The sequence below is a fragment of the Brachyistius frenatus genome, unplaced genomic scaffold (genome assembly GCF_029030835.1).
Source record: "Brachyistius frenatus isolate BFR_SWC_R1_liver_20210118 unplaced genomic scaffold, ASM2903083v1 Contig_33, whole genome shotgun sequence".
Classification (NCBI taxonomy): Eukaryota; Metazoa; Chordata; class Actinopteri; family Embiotocidae; genus Brachyistius; species Brachyistius frenatus.
This window is the reverse complement of record NW_027210632.1, coordinates 2,390,745-2,409,602: the sequence shown is the minus strand read 5'-3', so window position 1 is coordinate 2,409,602 and position 18,858 is coordinate 2,390,745. Positions and strand designations below refer to the sequence as shown.

The following is an 18,858-nucleotide window of genomic DNA, read 5'->3' as shown; positions in this document are numbered from 1 at the left end:
TGCCAGGAAGAGTCCCCTCCATTTCTGGACTGATGCCCACAACAACACAAGCCTTCAGGTGGTATGTTGCCTGTGTTTATTTTTCTGATTCCAATATGCTACACTGTAGCACTTCATGCTTAAAGCCATGTCACACAACACATCGAACCTGTCATGTTTAGTACATCCTTTGGATCCGTCTCGCTCATACGATACAGGGCAGAAACATTTCCACTGCATCAAAACAGCGACAGGCTGACATGTGTGGAAGACGGTTACTGTGTATGAACAGCTGAACATTCCTCACTGGAAAATGTGACCGTTTTGTAAACACACAAGGGAGGAGGGAGGGGGGGGGGGAGTACAAAAAACACGAAGAAAAACTGGAATTTGAAGAATTTATTTTAGTGTTTGCGCTGACAAATCGTGTGTGCTTGATTTGGAGTAGACACGTATCAACCAGAGGAACAAGCAGGATGTTTAAACTTGTTCAAGACTGAAACAGCTTGATGCATTACAATTTGATACATTCTTACGTGAAACATAAAATGACTCTCATCAAACAGACGTGCAAAATAAAGGCCCATTGCAAAGAAAAAGAAACCTGAAATAGAAGAGCAGAAGAGCTGAGTTTTGACTCCAAACATGAACTTTTATTACTTTTCACATGTTTAATTCATGAATTCAAAGCCTGAAAAGCAGAAGCGGGGCTCACTTACATATTTGAGGATAATACAATACACAAGCCCTCTGGACTTTTATGGCTCATCTGTGTGCAGTGTTATTGTGGTCTAATAGTATCTGTGAGTGACATGACACAGTCAGTTAACATTGTATTAAAGTTTCCCATGTATAACCTCACAAAAGTGGCTCCCAAGTGAACAGATGAATGAGCAGATTTGAGATTTTACACCAAGTGTACGTTTCAGAGTGGTAGGCAAACCACTCAGCAGCTCCGCGGTTGTTTTCCCATCGATCCCAGCCTATGTGTCATTATGATGGATTGCTCTGTGGGCTTCAGGGAGACCAGCGCTGGGCCCGCTGTATTGACAAGGCTCCCATTCCCCTCTCTTCCTCTCGTTAACTACTTCTCTCGCAACTTAATGAACTAAAAAACAGGGAGGGTTGTGGTGAGGGTGGGTGGGGTGGGGGGATTTGTTATCGTCTCTTGAGTTCATATGCTCAGATCACTTGAAAAGACTTGAGCGCATGTAGCAAGGATGACAAAAAAAAAAAAGATTCAGAATTGCATGGTTTCAATTCTATATAGCGAGTACGACGGATTAAATCTTTTTGCGCACACGTCTTAACACGAAAAGTGCCAGTCGTGCTCCTGTGGTATGCTGATCTTGAAATATAACACTTGGAATAAACCCTGTGTCTGTTTTAAAGAAGGATGATACAGAAATCTGCAAAAACAAATTCAATACTGTCTTTGTCCAATTTGTAAAAAAAAAAAAAAAGTGTTAAGTTACTCATAACTTTCCACAATAGCTCCCCAAGTTTACTGCACAAACTATAAGAAAAAAAGACAGATAAGCAGATTTTTAACAACTCCAGATATGATGCAATTCTCAGCTCGGGAATTCTTGGGGGACCAACCCAAATTGGCAGCAGGCGGAAGATGTGGCCTCATTCAGACAGTCTAATCTGGCATCTGTTATTGCAGACAGAATCAGTGGGCCCATGGGGCTGCCAGGAGAGGAGAGATAGAGGTGTAATTGAGAGCAGCAGTTTAGATCTAATAGGAAAATGAGATGAGATGGGGCCTGAGTTTGGGTGAGTGTCCGAGACAATCGCCTTTTATCTGGAGCTGTAGTCACGATGAGCAGAGGACTGTGAGAGTCTGGGTGTGCACGCTGGATTTGTTGTCTTTTAAAAAGTGGAATCTGACAGAATAAGTTACCTTATGACAAAGACACATGGGACAACTAGACTTGCAAGGTGTGCAGTTATGTAGGTTGTCATCTCACTTCCCAATCAGAGTGAGTCAGTGCTGCCTGAGATGATATATATCTCTATATAATCTACACAAGTAGAGTTGGAAAAAGGTATATCACGTCAGGGAAGATGAAATGGAGAAGACACACTTTTCATCGCCTGATTTTTGAAGCCTCTACTGCAGTGTTTTCTAACCAAATTCTTAAATATCCCCCATCCTGTAAGATGTTCTCAATCACGCTTTAGTCTTGCAAATATGACTCAATTATCTACAACACGTTTTCCTGCTACAGACATCTGAAAGAGCTAAAGACCTGTAGGACAGAGGTTACATGGTGGGTAAATGGCATCGTTGTTCTATCTTTACACGGTGGTGATCTTCTTGTCCTTAGTGGCCTGCTTGATGGCGGCCTGCTCGCAGATGATCTCCTTCAGCCTCTGCAGCCGGGTGTTCTGGGTGCTCAAGTCCCCGACGCCTGTCTGACTGCGATGGAGCAAGGACAGGGCATTGATGTACTCCAGCTCTGTGTAGCGAACACCCTGGTCCACCACCAGGTTCAGCAGCTCATCAGCAGTGTTGTACAGCATCTCGTAGTACTGCCTGAAAGGAGAGAGAAAACAACAACAGGTGAAGAGCGTACAGATGAAGAAAATCAATGAAGTGGCACAGCGAGGAAAGCAAAGGATAGCGAATCAAGGAGAAGAAAGAAGTTACGCACCAAGGCAACACTTTATATTCCTCTGTTTTTCATTTTTCCAGTGCGGAATCAAAAGGAACAACAATAACAACAAAGGGAAAACACAAAAGCCAAGTGAACTGTTGTTGCTGTCACACCCAATTTTCTTAAAAAGGACTTCAAGGACCTGCTGCTGCTGGGATTGGAAGGTAGAGGGAAAACATTCAGCGGCTACAAACTACTGAGACCGTTCTAATGAAACACTGTTAACAAGAGCGAAAAGAGGAAGGAGGTGTGTGTAGAATTAATAGGTCTTTAACCGGGACCTAATGCCTCAGTGGGCCATTTGAAAGAGCATGAAGTACATATTGACAAAGCAGGAGCACAAAGGTAGAGGAAGTATTAACGAATAACACACACTTGCACCTGCTGACTGAAACAATACACATTGCCTGTTTTTTTTTTTTTTTTTTTTTTTTTGCCATAACACACAATATTGGCCCATAAATATGAATTTTAGTTGAAACTTAACTGGTCACAAACACAATATAAACATTCCTGTGCACAAACAAGAGAGCCTGGATGTACAGTAATGCACTGAATAGTGTCGGGATGCAGCAACAGACTATTTTTCTCTGCTCGGAGGGTAAAACAGGCCAAATGCCTTTTAGAGTGCGTGTGTGTGTGTGTGTGTGTGTGTGTGTGTGTGTGTGTGTGTGTGTGTGTGTGTGTGTGTGTGTGTGTGTGTGTGTGTGTGTGTGTGTGTGTGTGTAATTACTCTAAAAAAAGAATACACACAGCCAGACCAAAATACACACAGTAGAATAGATTTCACCACAGTGTGTCCCAAGCTGTGGGACAAATCATGTTCTCTGAAGATACACTAAATGTTACGCTTCCATACTGTAGTTGTTGATGGAGCCCGAGCAAAAGCAGAGGAGGTGAAGTACAGTCCCTTATGGTATGTTTAACCTCAGACCATAAACTGAGACACCCTTCAAGAACACAAACACTGCAGCTTGTAGTCATATGTACCTTTTGTTCATTATGTACACATTCATTTACAAAGAAATCTCATCTAACCTGAAGGTCATTTCAGCAGCAATTCTGGAGCTTTTTTTTTTTTCTTTTTTTTTAATCATATTACAATGTGTTTTTTGTTTATCATTTCTGAATGCAGCCTATTTTTCATTTAATTAGATTTAGATTTTTTTTTTCTCCAAAGACAACACTGGTTTCTATTATTTACAATATGAAAATCAATAAGGTGAGTTTTGCTTGATTTGTGCAATTACTCAGAGAAGATCAGGTCTCTGGTAGCTTTCATCATAACTTTGGAGTTGCGTGGTAATGCAGTAATATGTTATGTCTGTGCACGACAAAAAAAAGTTGGACAAACTGAGTGGGGATGGTGTGGTTTGTCTGAGCTGCCGAATCAATTTTATCAGTCAGCATTTAACTGAAAACAGTTTTCGCTCCAGTTTTTTTGGGCAAAACCGGAACATATCCACAGTTGTCTGGTCTGCCCTCTATTGGAATCCTCCAGTACAACAAGTGCAAAGGCAAGTATGTAAACAACCCAGCTGGTTGTCTTCACGAATGCTTGGTTGAAAAAAAACTGTTACGTCTCCACCCTTACAGGATGTTAATATTGAGAAGCGTTGCTGGCAACAGATATCCACGACGTAAGGTACACATGATTTGAAGTAAATTGACAATTTGACATAGAGATTGTTTCTTATGGCCCCTAATGTAACAAGAGAAGCTTGTTTCAGTATGACACTGAACTCATTTTGGATGGGTGGCTGATACTGTTTAGCAGTAGCTGCCTTTACGAGCACAGTCTGGCATGTTTGGCCAAGGACGGGTCAACAGCAGAGGCTTCTGCTGATTTGTCAGAGCAGCTATTCAGTGAAAACAGATAATTGTCTTTGTGACATTGTTAGGCTGAAGAAAGACATCATAAGAATTTTTTTTGAGATCCACCTGTTTTTAAATCATTCTTTGTGTGAGAGCAAAGAAAAAAAGGCACATTTCTAACAGTGTCTGTCAACACGTCTGGGAAGAGAGGGTTAAGCTCTCTGTACATTCAAAGTAAATGGATTCAGATCTTTCTGATGTGACTAAAAAGACAAGGAAATATATTTTTAACTCATTAGTTTAGCTCCACCACCCAACCCAGACCCATTCCATTCTTGAGATGTTCATTTTCTATGCTAACGAGGCGTTAATGAGCACTGAGGGAGCTTCTGTTCCAAAGGTGTTTTATGTGCTGTCATTTTGGAGATTCAACAGGAGAAAAAGACCTGGAAAGAATAATGGAGGGGTAGAAAGAATGAGCTGGAGTGATAGAAGAGAGCGAAATGGAGGGATGACTAAAGACGTGAGTGAGGAACGGAGGTGCATAATATTGTTTTTTGGCCTTCCCCCTGACAAGTGATGCCCTTGGTCGTCAAAGCATTTGCATTCTGTCTCACTCTCCGTCCTGCTCTCAATTTCCCTCCAAGGTCTCGTTCTTTTTTTCATCTCTGAGCTCATTTTAGGAAAAAAAAAAAAAAGCTTGTCAATATTGATGAGAGTAACATTGGTTCACTCCTTAACTGGGGGTAAGACAGGAAAGTAAAAAAAGAGAGAAACCGACAGCTCTCATTTGTGGTTTTATCTCATAACAAAATGTCCCGTGTATTCGAACGTTTGTCGCGCAGGCTGACAAACGTCTAAATGTGCCTCCGAATGTGTCTCTGCTTGGTATCTGTGTGGATCTGAAGTATCTGCAGCAAATCACCACTACCAAAGCTTTCCCGTTTCACTCCCCAGACCCGGCGTTTAACTACACGCTAGAGGCAAATCACCTCGTTATGCGATCTAATAGGAGTAACACATAAAACCACGACAAACATTTCTTTTGTTGAGGGAAGGAGCTTTGAAAGGATGGCTTTCCTCTTTCAGATATCCATCCTCAGCTCTGGATGAGAAACAGCTTTGATTAAACAAACTGTTTTGAACAGAGCGATAAAGAGAGAGTAGAAATCGCACCTGACCACCAGAGGCCGTTTCGCTGCAACTTCCTGAAGAAGCAAAATGTAAACGTCTGTAGTAGTAAACTGACTGCAGCAGACTGAAATGATTGTTGATGTGAACGTGAGTGTCCATGTATATTTGTAAGCCCTGCGATAGCTTGGCAATCTTTACCAGGGTGTACCCGCCTGTCGCCCAGAGTGAGCTGCGGCAGACTGTGAGTACTGTGTGAATATAAAGAAGGAGGGACAGTTAAAACCTTTAGAAAGTCACTTTTACCAATACTAATTATCTCCACCTTCTTTTTGTTGAATTTGTGTAGGCTGACTGGCTGTCAATTTTTTAGACTCAGCTCCCTGCTTCAATTAAGAAACCCCTCTGGTATACTACAGTAGTAAGTTATGCACACACTGGGAAATAAACAACAAACACTCCTGCTGAAAATTATGACTTTAGGCTTTAGCAAGATACCAAGCGGACATTTTCCCTCAGCCGAAAAAACATTTGTCTGATGAAATAGTAAAGGAAGCTGGACGGCTCTGGAACCCATCTGTTAATGCAGCCGCTGAAACTAAAAAAAAACCCACCTCATCAGTGCTGTAAACCATGGTTTAACTGCATTATAATAGCAACTATAATTCACTTGGCAGTGAGGCATTTCAGGAAAAAGCCCACAGAAGATTTATTAAAAGCAGATCGACTGATGCTCGCTCATGACGAAGGGCTACTAAATTCACTGTGTAGTTTGCTGCCTTTCTGTTGCATCTCACATCAAAACAGAAAAGCTGCAATCGCGGGAAGATAGTGTGCAAGACTGTCAGCTGTTTGTTTGTGTGTGTGTGTGTGTGTGTGTGTGTGTGTGTGTGTGTGTGTGTGTGTGTGTGTGTGTGTGTGTGTGTGTGTGTGTGTGTGTGTGTGTGTGTGTGTGTGTGTGTGTGTGTGTGTTTGTTTGTGTGTGTCTGAGCTTTGAGGACAGCTGGCGATCTGGCCTCTGTTCAATACAGAGAGGAGGGGGCTGGTGCAGAAAGAGAAAGGCGAAGGTGTGTGTGTGTGTGTGTGTGTGTGTGTGTGTGTGTGTGTGTGTGTGTGTGTGTGTGTGTGTGTGTGTGTGTGTGTGTGTGTGTGCGCGCGCGTGCGTGTGTGTTACACCGTATGTGTCTATCTATCCATGTGTCTGAGTGATGTGTGTTAGAGTGTGATGAAAACACTTTCAAACAGTTCATTACCCAAGCAGTTGGAAAGCCATTTGCCAAACACGGTAAGGGCTGTTAATAAGATTAAAATCTCTCAGCACCCCACCATCAAGAAAGAACCCCGAGCGAAACACACACATTATAACACACACAGACACGCACGCACGCACACACACACACACACACACACACACACACACACACACACACACACACACACACACACACACACACACACACACACACACACACACACACACACGCACATACACACAAACACTTATTTTCCTTCATTAGAGTTGCAACTAGTTTTCCCCCACAAAACCAAAGTGAATTGTTTTGATCGCCCTTTTCCTTAAAAGTCTTTACAGCCCCCAATCCCCCTCCTTCCACACACACACATGCACGCACGCACACACACACACACACACTTCCACCCGCTTCCTCCAGAAGTCCCTTCGATAACAGCACTGATTTAGTAATCAGCTTTTGTGTGTTTTTGTTTGTGTGTGCGTCAGCATGCCCCCATGCTGAGCTTCTATTAAATTGTATTTAGCCCCCTCTCCCTCCCTCTCCTTCCCTCATAGACAAAAAATATTAAGTCAATTTGTGATGCGAGGATGCAGCACAAGACAGACAGCTTTGTATGTCAATGGCACAAGAGTGAGGCAGAGACATGGGGGTGCGGGGGGGGGGAGACAAGAGAGAAGAAAAGTGAAAGAAAGACGAGATTCAGCACAATTCATTTCCCCTCATTTCCAGTGTGTACAATATTAAGGCCATTACAGGCTGCCTCTGTCAGCGTGTTTGGAACAGCACATTAGTTAGTGGGGGGGAGCGATGAGGTGAAGTTGGAGGAGGAGGAGGAGGAGGAGGAGGAATAATGAGAGAGTCTGTGGATCAACCTCTCCATCAGCTGGAACCAAGGCTTGTTGCTGCGGTAACAAATACCTCCTGACACCAACAACAGGGCTTTTAATGTCCTTCCTCTCACAATGAATCCACACACTGTTTTGGCCTTCAAACTGACATTTTTGACAACTGACAACCAGGCATAGAAACTCTTCAGGACGAGTTGTCTTAAAACTGTGGATGAGTTTGGTTTTTTTATAACAATAAAGACAAAATTAGTTTGCCCCCTCTACCTCTGATCAAGCTTTTTCAAGGGCTGTTTAGCTATTCACATGATACAGGTATTGCGTTCAGGGTTTCATTTTTTCCCCCCGGAGAAAGTTGCAAATATAAAATAGTGATTAGATCATCAGTGCAGCAGACCAGTGACATATCACTATTTCATGCTTTTTCAGTGGTCTAACAAGACAAATGGGGGAAAGAAAAGTAAATAATATACATTCAAATTTTAAGTTTGGCTGTATTAAATATTTTGTGTCGGTGAGACAGATCCAGTATCTTTCCCACGTCTTACCAGACAGTGGCTATGATGCTCAGTTTTTGTTGTTTTCCTGACTGAAACAAGAGATTTAGACATTATCCTATCCAGGTGATACAGACCGGTGGATCCCAAACTTTTTGAACCACACCAACACTCCAGTGATTTTGTTTTTCCTTTGCGACCTCTTAAATAAGTCATTGAGGTGTGGGACAGCGAGCTTCCTCCTCTCCAGGCTGAGTCAAGCAGACAGTTTTTCTTTTTTACTTCTTTTATGTTCCTCTTTTATAAATCTTCCCCTCACTGCTCTGACAGCAGTAATTTCTGACTGCAGTGGATCTGGAAGACTTGTGTGCCGGAAAGCATGTCACGTTACTATGACAACTGGCAACCGTGGGCTGTCGTGCCCATTCTTAGCTGCAGTGTACAGGGCTATTAATGCAGTGATTAAGGTGTTCCTTCTTTTATTTCGAAATGCTTTAAATGTAAAACAAAAATGTAGTTTATGTAGATTTTTATGTGATGGAAAGTTGTTATAAATGGTGAGTAAAAAAAAAAACTGCCATCAAAGATAATGGATCTTTACAAAAACGGCCCTAAGATGCGAGCACTGATGCATGTAATTTTCACATGTAAATGGTGTTTGCGTTTAAAAAAAACAAGCTGGTTCAGTGTGGATGTAATCTCAGTCTATATATCCTCCTGCCTTTTTACAAACATGTCTCTAAAGTCTCTTCCTTTTGTCCCTCCCTCCCTCCAGAGCAGAGCATTTGTCTCTCCTCTGGTAATGAGGAAAGGTCTGCAGAGACTGAGACTGAAGCTTCATCAGCAAAGACCAGTCTCATCATGCTGCGCCATGCACAACAAACACACACACACACACACACACACACACACACACACACACACACTGGCTTCATCAGCAAAGACTGGCGTCATCACGCTGCGAGGTGCACATGCATAAACAAGTACACACAGGGGCTGGCTTCATCAGCAAAGACCAGTCTCATCATACTGCGTCTTGCGCATGCATGCAGAAAACAAGAGCAGAGGAATAAGGGAGGGGCTGGGGGAGGAAGGAACGAAAGATAATTTTTAATTCAGCAGAGGCGTCGCAGGTGATTGGACGATAGCCAAAAAAAAAAAAAAAACAGCAGGGAGAAAAAGAGGGAGTGAGAGAAGAGGGAGAGAGAGAGAGATAAAGAAAGAGACACAAGGTGACAGGGAGGGAGACAGAAGCGACAGTGTGCCGAAACCAGGCCTAAATACAAACAGTTTTATCTGTTGACACCCACTACCTCCTGACATGGCCGTCAACTGTACTTATTACCACATTCTCTGTAGACACACCAGCCTGTCACTGTCACACACACACACACACTGGGGTTTAGAGAGACACACACACACACACACACACACACACACACACACACACACAACGAAAGACAGTTTATTTGCCGACAAAACCGGATCTCGAGACGCACAGACACTGCGGTGGTACACTTCGGAACAATACGCAGTGCACAGGCTTCTTGTACACTACACACCTGCACACCTGCACTCTGTGGTAATTTCCAGAAGCAGACAGGTGGGTGCGATGGGCTGAACTCTGGGCCATCTCTACAGCGCACCTGTCATACTGGTGTTTAGCCCAGCTACGGGCTGAGGGCCTTGCAAGTTTGCTAGGGATGTTATGACAGCCACGCAAACCTGCCTACACGGGTCAGCGGGCAGCCCAGAGCTCCACCGTATGTGTGTTTGTGATGGTGCCTCAGTCTGAGCCGGAAAAACATACTTGAAAATGCTGCTGCCGCACAGATATTTACACTGACAACAGGAACACGGTTATTTACTTTTACCCATGCTGTAGGACGTTCTTATGAACACACATTGTTGTATGAAACATTGCTACTGCGAGAAGGAAGGGTGTCTTCAGAAGCTCTGTCTGCTGGTGTGCTGCAGTGAAGCAAAATGCTCTTTTGTGGCAGAATCCACCTGCGTGTTATTTGAATACAGTGACACACACGTTTTCGAAAGATCCCGTGCTTTAGCAACGAGTGGGAAATGGTTTAAGTCCTCAACTTCATAATCAGTCACTTGATCAGAAACAACCAGTGCCGCAACAATTAGTCAGTAAGCCGATGAACAGAACATTTCTCAACAATCAAATACTAAAACAATACAAGAACAGTACTAGAAGGAGAAGGAAGAAGAGCGGACTCCTTTTTTTTTGGCTCAAATTCTCAAATTTGGTTCCTATTTACAAAACCAAAATAAAGGGGATATTTTTTAGTAGTATGACAAACTCTTATTTTGACATGGAAATCAACGTTCAGTGATGGCCCACTCACACGTAAAAATCAAACTAAGATTTTGGTTTCCTCGCTGTAAATCAGGTCAGGTTGTGTTGTTGTTGCTAAATATTCCTAAATATTCCAATCATTCATCCTGCTATCAGTGGAAACAGCGTTTGATCCCAGCTACACAAATTTAAACTCAATTTTAGTTTTGTATATGTGAACAGAGGAAAAGTTAAGCCGATTTATTGTTTTTTGTTTTCTGATACTACAATGCAATTATTACTTCTGCTGTCTTCTTGCACCGAAATGAAATAGTTATAATGTACATAGCTGTGGTCGGACGCTAAATCTCACTGACAGCTAATTATTGTATATCTCTATTTAAGGTTACTGAAAATGTTGCCGAGCTAAGTCCACATTTCTTTCGAGATTGGAGCGGGCTGTTGCTAGGCAACGCAACGTTTTTAAAAGTTTTCTTGCGCGTGTGACTATTGTGGCTTCTGGTCTTTCCAAGATAAAAAAGACTTCACAACGACTTCACCTGTTTATCTCATCTCTGCCCCTGTCAAGATAGCAGAAATCAACATAAAGAAGAGAGAGAGACGGAGAGACGGAGAGGGAGGTGGACACACAGGACAATAACAGGTGATCAGTGAAGAGACACGGCTGAGAGCGCAGTCCACACACACACAGAGACGTGACATTGCAGTGACACACAGGTCTGCAGTATGAGCCCCTGCACTGTTTCTGAGCAGATGGTCTGTGTGTGTCCACTTGTGTGCCAGTGTTTAGGTGAGTGTGTGTGTGTGTGTGTGTGTGTGTGTGTGTGTGTGTGTGTGTGTGTGTGTGTGTGTGTGTGTGTGTGTGTGTGTGTGTGTGTGTGTGTGTGTGTGACCTTGACTCACAAGCTGATATTGCTGCCAAACTTCTGACTGAGAGACAAGGGGCCGCTATAGGACCGTACAAAAAAACACACGCACGTTTCAGTTTTATCAGACTGTGCAACATTAACAATTGACACACTGTAGATTCTCACAGTTTTATATAACATGGAGTCCACCACAGGGTGGCACTGTTTCCCTATCCTTCATCACCGTTTATGAGCGAGAGAGCATAGATAGAGAGAGAGTGTCTAAAGTGTGCATGTGTGTGTGTGTGTGTGTGTGTGTGTGTGTGTGTGTGTGTGTGTGTGTGTGTGTGTGTGTGTGTGTGTGTGTGTGCGTGCATGTGTGTGTCTTCATGAGTTCTGCAGTGCTGGTTAGCGGTTTTCTCCTTAGTTTTAACTCAGATCAATGGTTGTTATGGTGCCCTTGTCCTGGTTTCTCTCTTTCCCGTAAAAGCACACAGATGCAGGAAAAACAGCCAAAACACACGCACACAGACACACATTAACATGCACACACACATTTAAGAACATGGGCACACAGGTAAGCATCTGCAGTCTTTTCTGCACAGCAGGCTTCCTGCTGTGATAACTTCCTTTTCTCATTTTCCTCCCGAGGTGGTAATAAACTACTGATGAATATTCTGCTTTTAGGCCGTCTGTTCCTCAGACTGATTGTTCACTGCAGATTCTGGTCAGACAACTAAAAATTGTTTGTGTATATGTATAAAACTTTTTCAAAATAATAATAATACAAAAAAATCATCACCTATAGTCTATTTTTTTTATATCTATGTAGCGTAGAGAGTCCTATTGCAAACTGGTTCACGTTGTAAATCCGGGATGTAAATATTTGGACCATTAAAACGGTGTGATCTTTATCTAACATCCTCATGTGACTTCAGCCAAGAACAGCTAACTGACTAAGCAGGTACAAGGAGCAAAAAGTACATCTGCAGGCATACACACTTTGCAATGAACAAACTGTACTGTATACAGTTAGATATGTACGGTGTAGGAAGACTTGGATTTCAACATGGCGTAGAAGCCTAAAAAAAAAAAAATCATATTTGCTGTGCCACAATTCCATCATTTTACCGTTTTCCCATCATCAACATACTTCATACAGCAGTATGGTAAGAGGGAGTGTGGTTGTTTGTGTGTGTGTGTGTGTGTGTGTGTGTGTGTGTGTGTGTGTGTGTGTGTGTGTGTGTGTGTGTGTGTGTGTGTGTGTGTGTGTGTGTGTGTGTGTGTGTGTGTGTGTGTGTGTGTGTGGGTATTTCTGCTATCATGATATTCTTGACAACATACAATGGCAACAAAATACGTGTAATTAGTTTTGTGTCAGTATAAATGTAAGTTTTCCATCATATTAGTAATCACTTTTCTGTGGTTTGTTGGACATCTGACCTTTTCATAACTGACTGAAGTTGCTTCCATTTTTGGACCGAACGTTTTCACTGTGGCGTCACGTTCATCCATGCTTGTTGTTGCTGTGCGTAAGTTATACACGTAACGTTTCTCATACCGTCAACAAGGCAGACTGTCAAAATATCTCCATTATCATGATATCAATTCTTTTTTAGTTCATATTAAAAATGATATTATATACAATTTGGCACAGCCCTACCATATGGTCAGCTCCACTTGCAGGTGTAAGCATACTCTATGAATATTCATATCTCACATGTAGATATGGGTATTTCAAGATACTGATTGGCTTGGCTGAATATCTGTGCATGGGTGAGAGCAAGGGATACATAATAGATATGTGTATGCAACTATGCGTGCGTGGGTTTGTGTATGCGTTTGCAGGAGCTGGTGTGTCTGGGAGCCGGAGGCCGGCCAATCCAAAAAGCCATGAATGTGTAAACAATGTGCTCTGCAATTCCCAATCAACACCTCCACACCACCCACACCTCGTAATCAGGGAGAGTGGGAGAAAGGGAGAAAAGACAGAAAAGCCATCGCTGGCATTTCTCCATAATCAAAGTTGGCAAAGGGTAGAAATAACACACTAATCAATGGTCTTCCACATCCAGTACAGTTCAGGTCATTTCAGTTTACTTCTCAGGTTTTTTTTTTGTGTTTTTAAAAAAAAAATTCTCCTGGAGGGAAACTTGGCTTGCCTTACCGGCATATTACAAACAATAGAAATGTCCAAACTCTGCCAGCACATAGACACCTATCCACTCAAATGTATGACACACTCATAAAGACTTAGAGAGCTGTGACAAGAAGCTAATTAACCTGACAACATATTATGACGAGGTGGCAGACGGGAGCAAACACATTTTACAACAAACATTAGACAGAAGAGAAGTTTTAAAAGGGATGGATGAGGTGCTGTCCTCAGAATCTATCTTCAGTAAAGAAGAAAGGATTCATCAGGTGACGAGAGGAGGGCGTAAGGGAAAATTTGTATTTGCAAGACAGAGAAAGTCCTATTTCATCCTCTTCTTCTTCCCATTGCTGCCTGTATGAATCTCATGTCCATCGCTCCCTCCGCTGTATCTTCTATCCATACCACCATCTTCAAGTCCTTTCTCTGCCTACCCTGTGAGAGATACGTCTTCTATAACTTCCTTACACTTCGTTTTTAAATTTTCTTCCCTTAAGCTCTTCTTTCTTTCCTCATTTTTCCATCACCCTTCCTCTCACATGCTCTCTCATGTCAAGGACACAAGCTTCTTTCTAAAAGAAGTGTGTGGGGGGGAAGGGATCATGTGAATACTATGAATCGCTCTTCTCTTTCTGCCTTCTTCCTCCTCCCTCCCTCTTCCCCTCTCTCCATCTATCTGCTTCACAAAGATGTCTGAGCGCTGATTTCCCTTATGCCTGTCAGGGCCGGGCAGCACCGGGCAACAGCAGGTAGACTCGCAAAATTTAAATGTATGAATAAGGAATAAACACCAACAACCCGCGTGGACACGGATGCTCAGTGTGGTTGACAATCTGTTTGACCATCTGTCTGCCGCGTGCACCGACACAGTTGCTGTCTAAACTTGAAGACATTGTGTGTGTGTGTGTGTGTGTGTGTGTGTGTGTGTGTGTGTGTGTGTGTGTGTGTGTGTGTGTGTGTGTGTGTGCGCGCGCGCACGCGTCTGTGCAGGTGGAATAAAGTTGGACAAATATATCAAATGACTTAAACTGATCATCAGGAAGTCCTTGTCTATTTATGGTTTGATGGCTTCATAATACAGTTCATTTGATATACTAAAGATAAGGTGTACAGTTGTGAAATCCTTTTCCTCCAACAAAAGAATATGTTACTATCACTGTCTAGGATTATTAATACCGTAGTTTAGTGATGATATTAGAGATCTTATTACCATGACAACAGCAAAACTCAACAGACAAGAGCAAGTTATGAAGAAAAAAAACACAATTTAGACACACTCAGTATCTACCGCAGGTTATCAGCCCTCACACAGTTGAAGTTGTGTTCCGGTTTTGAATCACAAAAACTGCTCCAGGTGAGCTGAATTTCTGGCTCACATTGTGAAAAAAGACTGACCTGGCGAAGTCGAGGTCAGCCTCCCTGGACATGGTGATGTTGGTGAGGTTCTGTTGGAGGACAAAGATGTTTCTGCACATCTTCTTTATTCCCGACTCACTGATCCTCTTGAAGTACTGAGCCCCGTTGATTAGAATACAGGAGATCAGATGGCCGAGACCTGCGGAAGAGAAAAGAGAAGGCAGATAGGTAGCTTACGGTTATCAAGATCAGGACAGAGAAGAAAAACAAACAAACAGAGAAGGTGAACAGAATAAAAAAATAAAAAAAGAAGAGATGTCGGGGAGTAAGATGGACAAACATTTTAATAAAGCTCTCTGATACTTAAAAAGCTCAGTGGATCCACATCACAGAAACTTCACCCCGGGGCCCTGCTGACCTTCAAAGATGTACTGGAACTTGTGCTGCTGCAAGGCGGCCCCCATGGCTTCCTCTATGGCCGAGATGTCCTTGTTCAGTTTGACCACCAGCGGGTCGTAGTCCATACTCTCCACATTTGCCACGATGGCATAATTTCCCTGCTTGGTCAGGGGGATCAGGTAGTGGAAGCAGTGCACCCTGGGTAGAAACAGGGGAGAATAACAAGAAAAAAAGACAAAGTGGAGGATTAGATTCTGAAGCATATTTCCATGTCTGACTTTGTTCGCTGTTCATCTGATGTCTTGTCATTAAAAGTACACCTGCTGCTTTGTTAAAATATCCACTGGTTCCCTCCAGATTCTCTCACAGTTTCCCAGTAACAGGCTGAAGTCTACGCTGCCCTGCGCAGGGTTTCGTAGCATGGGGATGATAACTAAAAGTAAGAATAAAGAAGTGGTTATGTATGCAGAGTAGTGTAGTGTGAAGGGGCATTTTATTGGGCACTGAGTGTTCTCACTCGAGCCCCACTGAGGTATACACCGGCTCTAACACCTGTAATTTCTCCAGAAATCATTCTGTTTAGAGTACTCATGATATATTCATTCATTCATTCCACCATCACTACATCACTGCTGGATACCATTCAGCCAAGCCCGGTGCTGCAGAGCACAGTGATGGCTATGCTGTGCAGTAAAGAGTAATGAAAAAAAGAAAATCGGTTGTTAATGACCAAAAATAACAGCCTTCAAACCCACACATGCACAGTTGTATATTATTCTCAACAAATTTTGATACTTTTTTTTCTAACTAGTAGCTGAATGAAATTGTTCACAGATTTGTACTGTTGGCCGAGAAACTGTTCCAGTGAAGTCATTGTGGGTTGAGAACCTTGCTGAAGGGCTTTTGTTCAAATTTTCCTTGGACACATTTTTCTTGGCTGGTAGAATTACACATAATCTTTTGGATATGGGTTTGTAATCAACCGCCACTATTTAGGCTGATTTTTTTCGACCGTTATATTTGCCGTTATGGGCCTATCACAGATATCAGTACATCTGTTGGCTGATATTTGGCAATATGAAACAAAAAAAAAATGACAGAACACAATGCAGAAAAAGATGCTTCGGACAAATTTGAAATTATTCTCTGAGCATGTTTTCTATCATTATTAAATTACCAATGAAGTTTACTGTTTCAGTGTAAAATATCCTGCGTCCATTTCATATCTTTGTCACAGGTGTCAAAAGTGTTTAATCATCACATCTTGGTATTTATTACTCCTAAATGTTGGTATCGGCATCGGCCCCAAAAATCCAGCATCAGTCGCGCTTTAATGATTTTCAAGAGACTTAATATCAGAATATCTCAGAAATCTGTATGACTGTTATGTGGCGTACAATTCTTTTGGGCTATAAATGGAAAAAAAAAAAAAAAAGCATAATCTGTCCGTACAAACAAAACATTTAATCTCACTTTCAGGACTGCAATGGGTAGAGAAGAATAATTTTGACCTTTCCCTCAACAATATGCTACTTTTCTCTGTTAACTTTAAGACCTGAATCTTAGTCTGACGTCCTTTAGTCCACATAAGGCTAATTTCAGTCTTAACTTGAGAAGTCAAAACTTTAATAATTCCATAATCACAGTGCTGAGAGCAGAGGGGTACAAAATTATATGGGTGATGTTTTTTTTCCCCCCTCAGGCGAAGCCAACAACTACACCGTACTCTCAATGCCTCCACCGCACTTTCTTCCTTCTCTCTCTATTCAATCATTTCTCCCACTTAGCTGCTGTAGCTCCCTTCTTTAACCCCCGCCGCCACCTTAACCTCACTCATCTCTCATCCATCTCCCTCCCCTCCTTCCCCCTCCCATCCCCTCCCTTCCCCTCCTTTTCTCTTCCTCATGGCTTCATTTAGCTGGTACCACTATCAGGGGAAATTCACTAGATGGGGAGACTCAATGGAGTGTGGCATATAGCTAGACATCAGCCTCGGGGAGGGTTTTCCACTGAAATCATCAACAATATTGCATAAGCTACACAATGATCTACAGGGAAAGTGGTACACACAGGGATGGGAAGAAAAAAAACAAAACAAAAAACGGAGAGGGGTGATGGAGGACTATAGTGGTTGTGGGGAGAGAAAGTATATGGTGTGGTAAATGAACTTACATATTGACATTCAAAACACATACTGAAGATGAGGTGTACAGTTGTGAATGTGTGTATTTAAGTCATATGTGTGATGCCACTGGTTCTTGCAGCTCATTTGATTTAATGGCATGTCCTCGAAGCAGCTGTGCGGTGTGTGTGTGTGTGTGTGTGTGTGTGTGTGTGTGTGTGTGTGTGTGTGTGTGTGTGTGTGTGTGTGTGTGTGTGTGTGTGTGTGTGTGTGTGTGTGTGTGTGGTAACTGGGTGGTAAATGCTTCATTCAGTGACATATATGACTACTATCAATGCAGTGATTTAAAAATGTGTGATGCTTTGATTGTTTGATGTGATTTGGTTGACATCCCTACCATTAACTGGATACCAAAAGAAGGATCTTGATCAGTTGAGGCTCATCATGAAACAACGACACGAGTCAGTGTGTGGACTTAAAAAACAATGTTTGGAATTGTTTTGTTGAAGAATTAGTGTTGCAAAAATTATCTATTTAGAAAATTCCTCGCCTCAAGGTAAATAGTCATCCGGTAATAATTAAATTTGACACAGGCTGCTTTTAACACTACGTTTGGAGTATAATGGTGTAATGACTGTATGTGTAGTTTTATGCCTGGACGAAAAGAAATGATCATTTAATAATCATTAACAATAATCGATCATTTTTAGTAAACAAATGCTTAAATAACATTCACATAAACAAAATAAATAAATAATTTGCTTTATCCATATCAATTAGAAAGGATAAAGGAAATGCTATTGAACCATTTACTTATACATATGGCACTATTATTTATACCATAACAAATAAAAAATAAAAACTTCAATTAAACAAAATTAGACAGAAAAGCAACTTAAAAATGTAAATGTTTGTATTGATTGTCTTCTAGCTTCCTCTGAGGTTTCTCCAGAAGAAAAAAAAGAGAGACCACCTACTGTATCATTCTAATGCTAAGCTTCAGAGCTTTTACAAAAAGGCTCCTTATAAAAGTCCTTCCTGAGAACCAAAGGGAGCGCTGTAAGAATATAATACTATGACTCAGCCCTTGATGATTATATTCCTTCTGTAAAGTGTCAGTCAGTTTCTCCTGCATACCTGACCTCCAGATGTAACACTAGGAGGCAACGGTCAGCGATGTCCTGGAAACCCCTGGACAGGTCACTCAGGGTCTGGAGAATCTGCTCCCTGCTGCGTTCACTCTCACCAAGCACCTGGCTGTCTGCTGAGCATGGAGATGCAGCTGGATGGATAGAGCAGACGGGAAGACAAACACAACATTATTAACAAACACATGTATATAAAACAGGGGAGACTGAAGTTAATAAAAGGATCATAGAGGACTTAAGGGAAAGTTTCAGTGTCTGGAAGCAGCTGAAAAGTGCTTCCTAGCAGCTCCGGAGGTGTTGCTCCATAGTTGACCTTGAACCCCCCCAGAT

At 42.1% G+C, this 18,858-nt stretch overlaps 1 protein-coding gene across 1 annotated transcript in view; it reads right to left on the bottom strand.

Moving 5' to 3' along the window:
• Positions 1-363: 363 nt before the first annotated feature.
• The window catches only part of exoc4 (exocyst complex component 4), a 117,437-nt gene continuing 98,942 nt past the window's right edge, over positions 364-18,858 (bottom strand). The window contains exons 17-20 of the mRNA XM_069700338.1: positions 18,518-18,662; positions 15,278-15,456; positions 14,899-15,058; positions 364-2,521 (exon numbers count right to left, since the gene is read on the bottom strand). Of these exons, the coding sequence (XP_069556439.1) occupies positions 2,284-2,521; positions 14,899-15,058; positions 15,278-15,456; positions 18,518-18,662 (722 nt within the window). The 3' untranslated portion in view covers positions 364-2,283. The remainder of the gene's footprint in view (positions 2,522-14,898; positions 15,059-15,277; positions 15,457-18,517; positions 18,663-18,858) is intronic.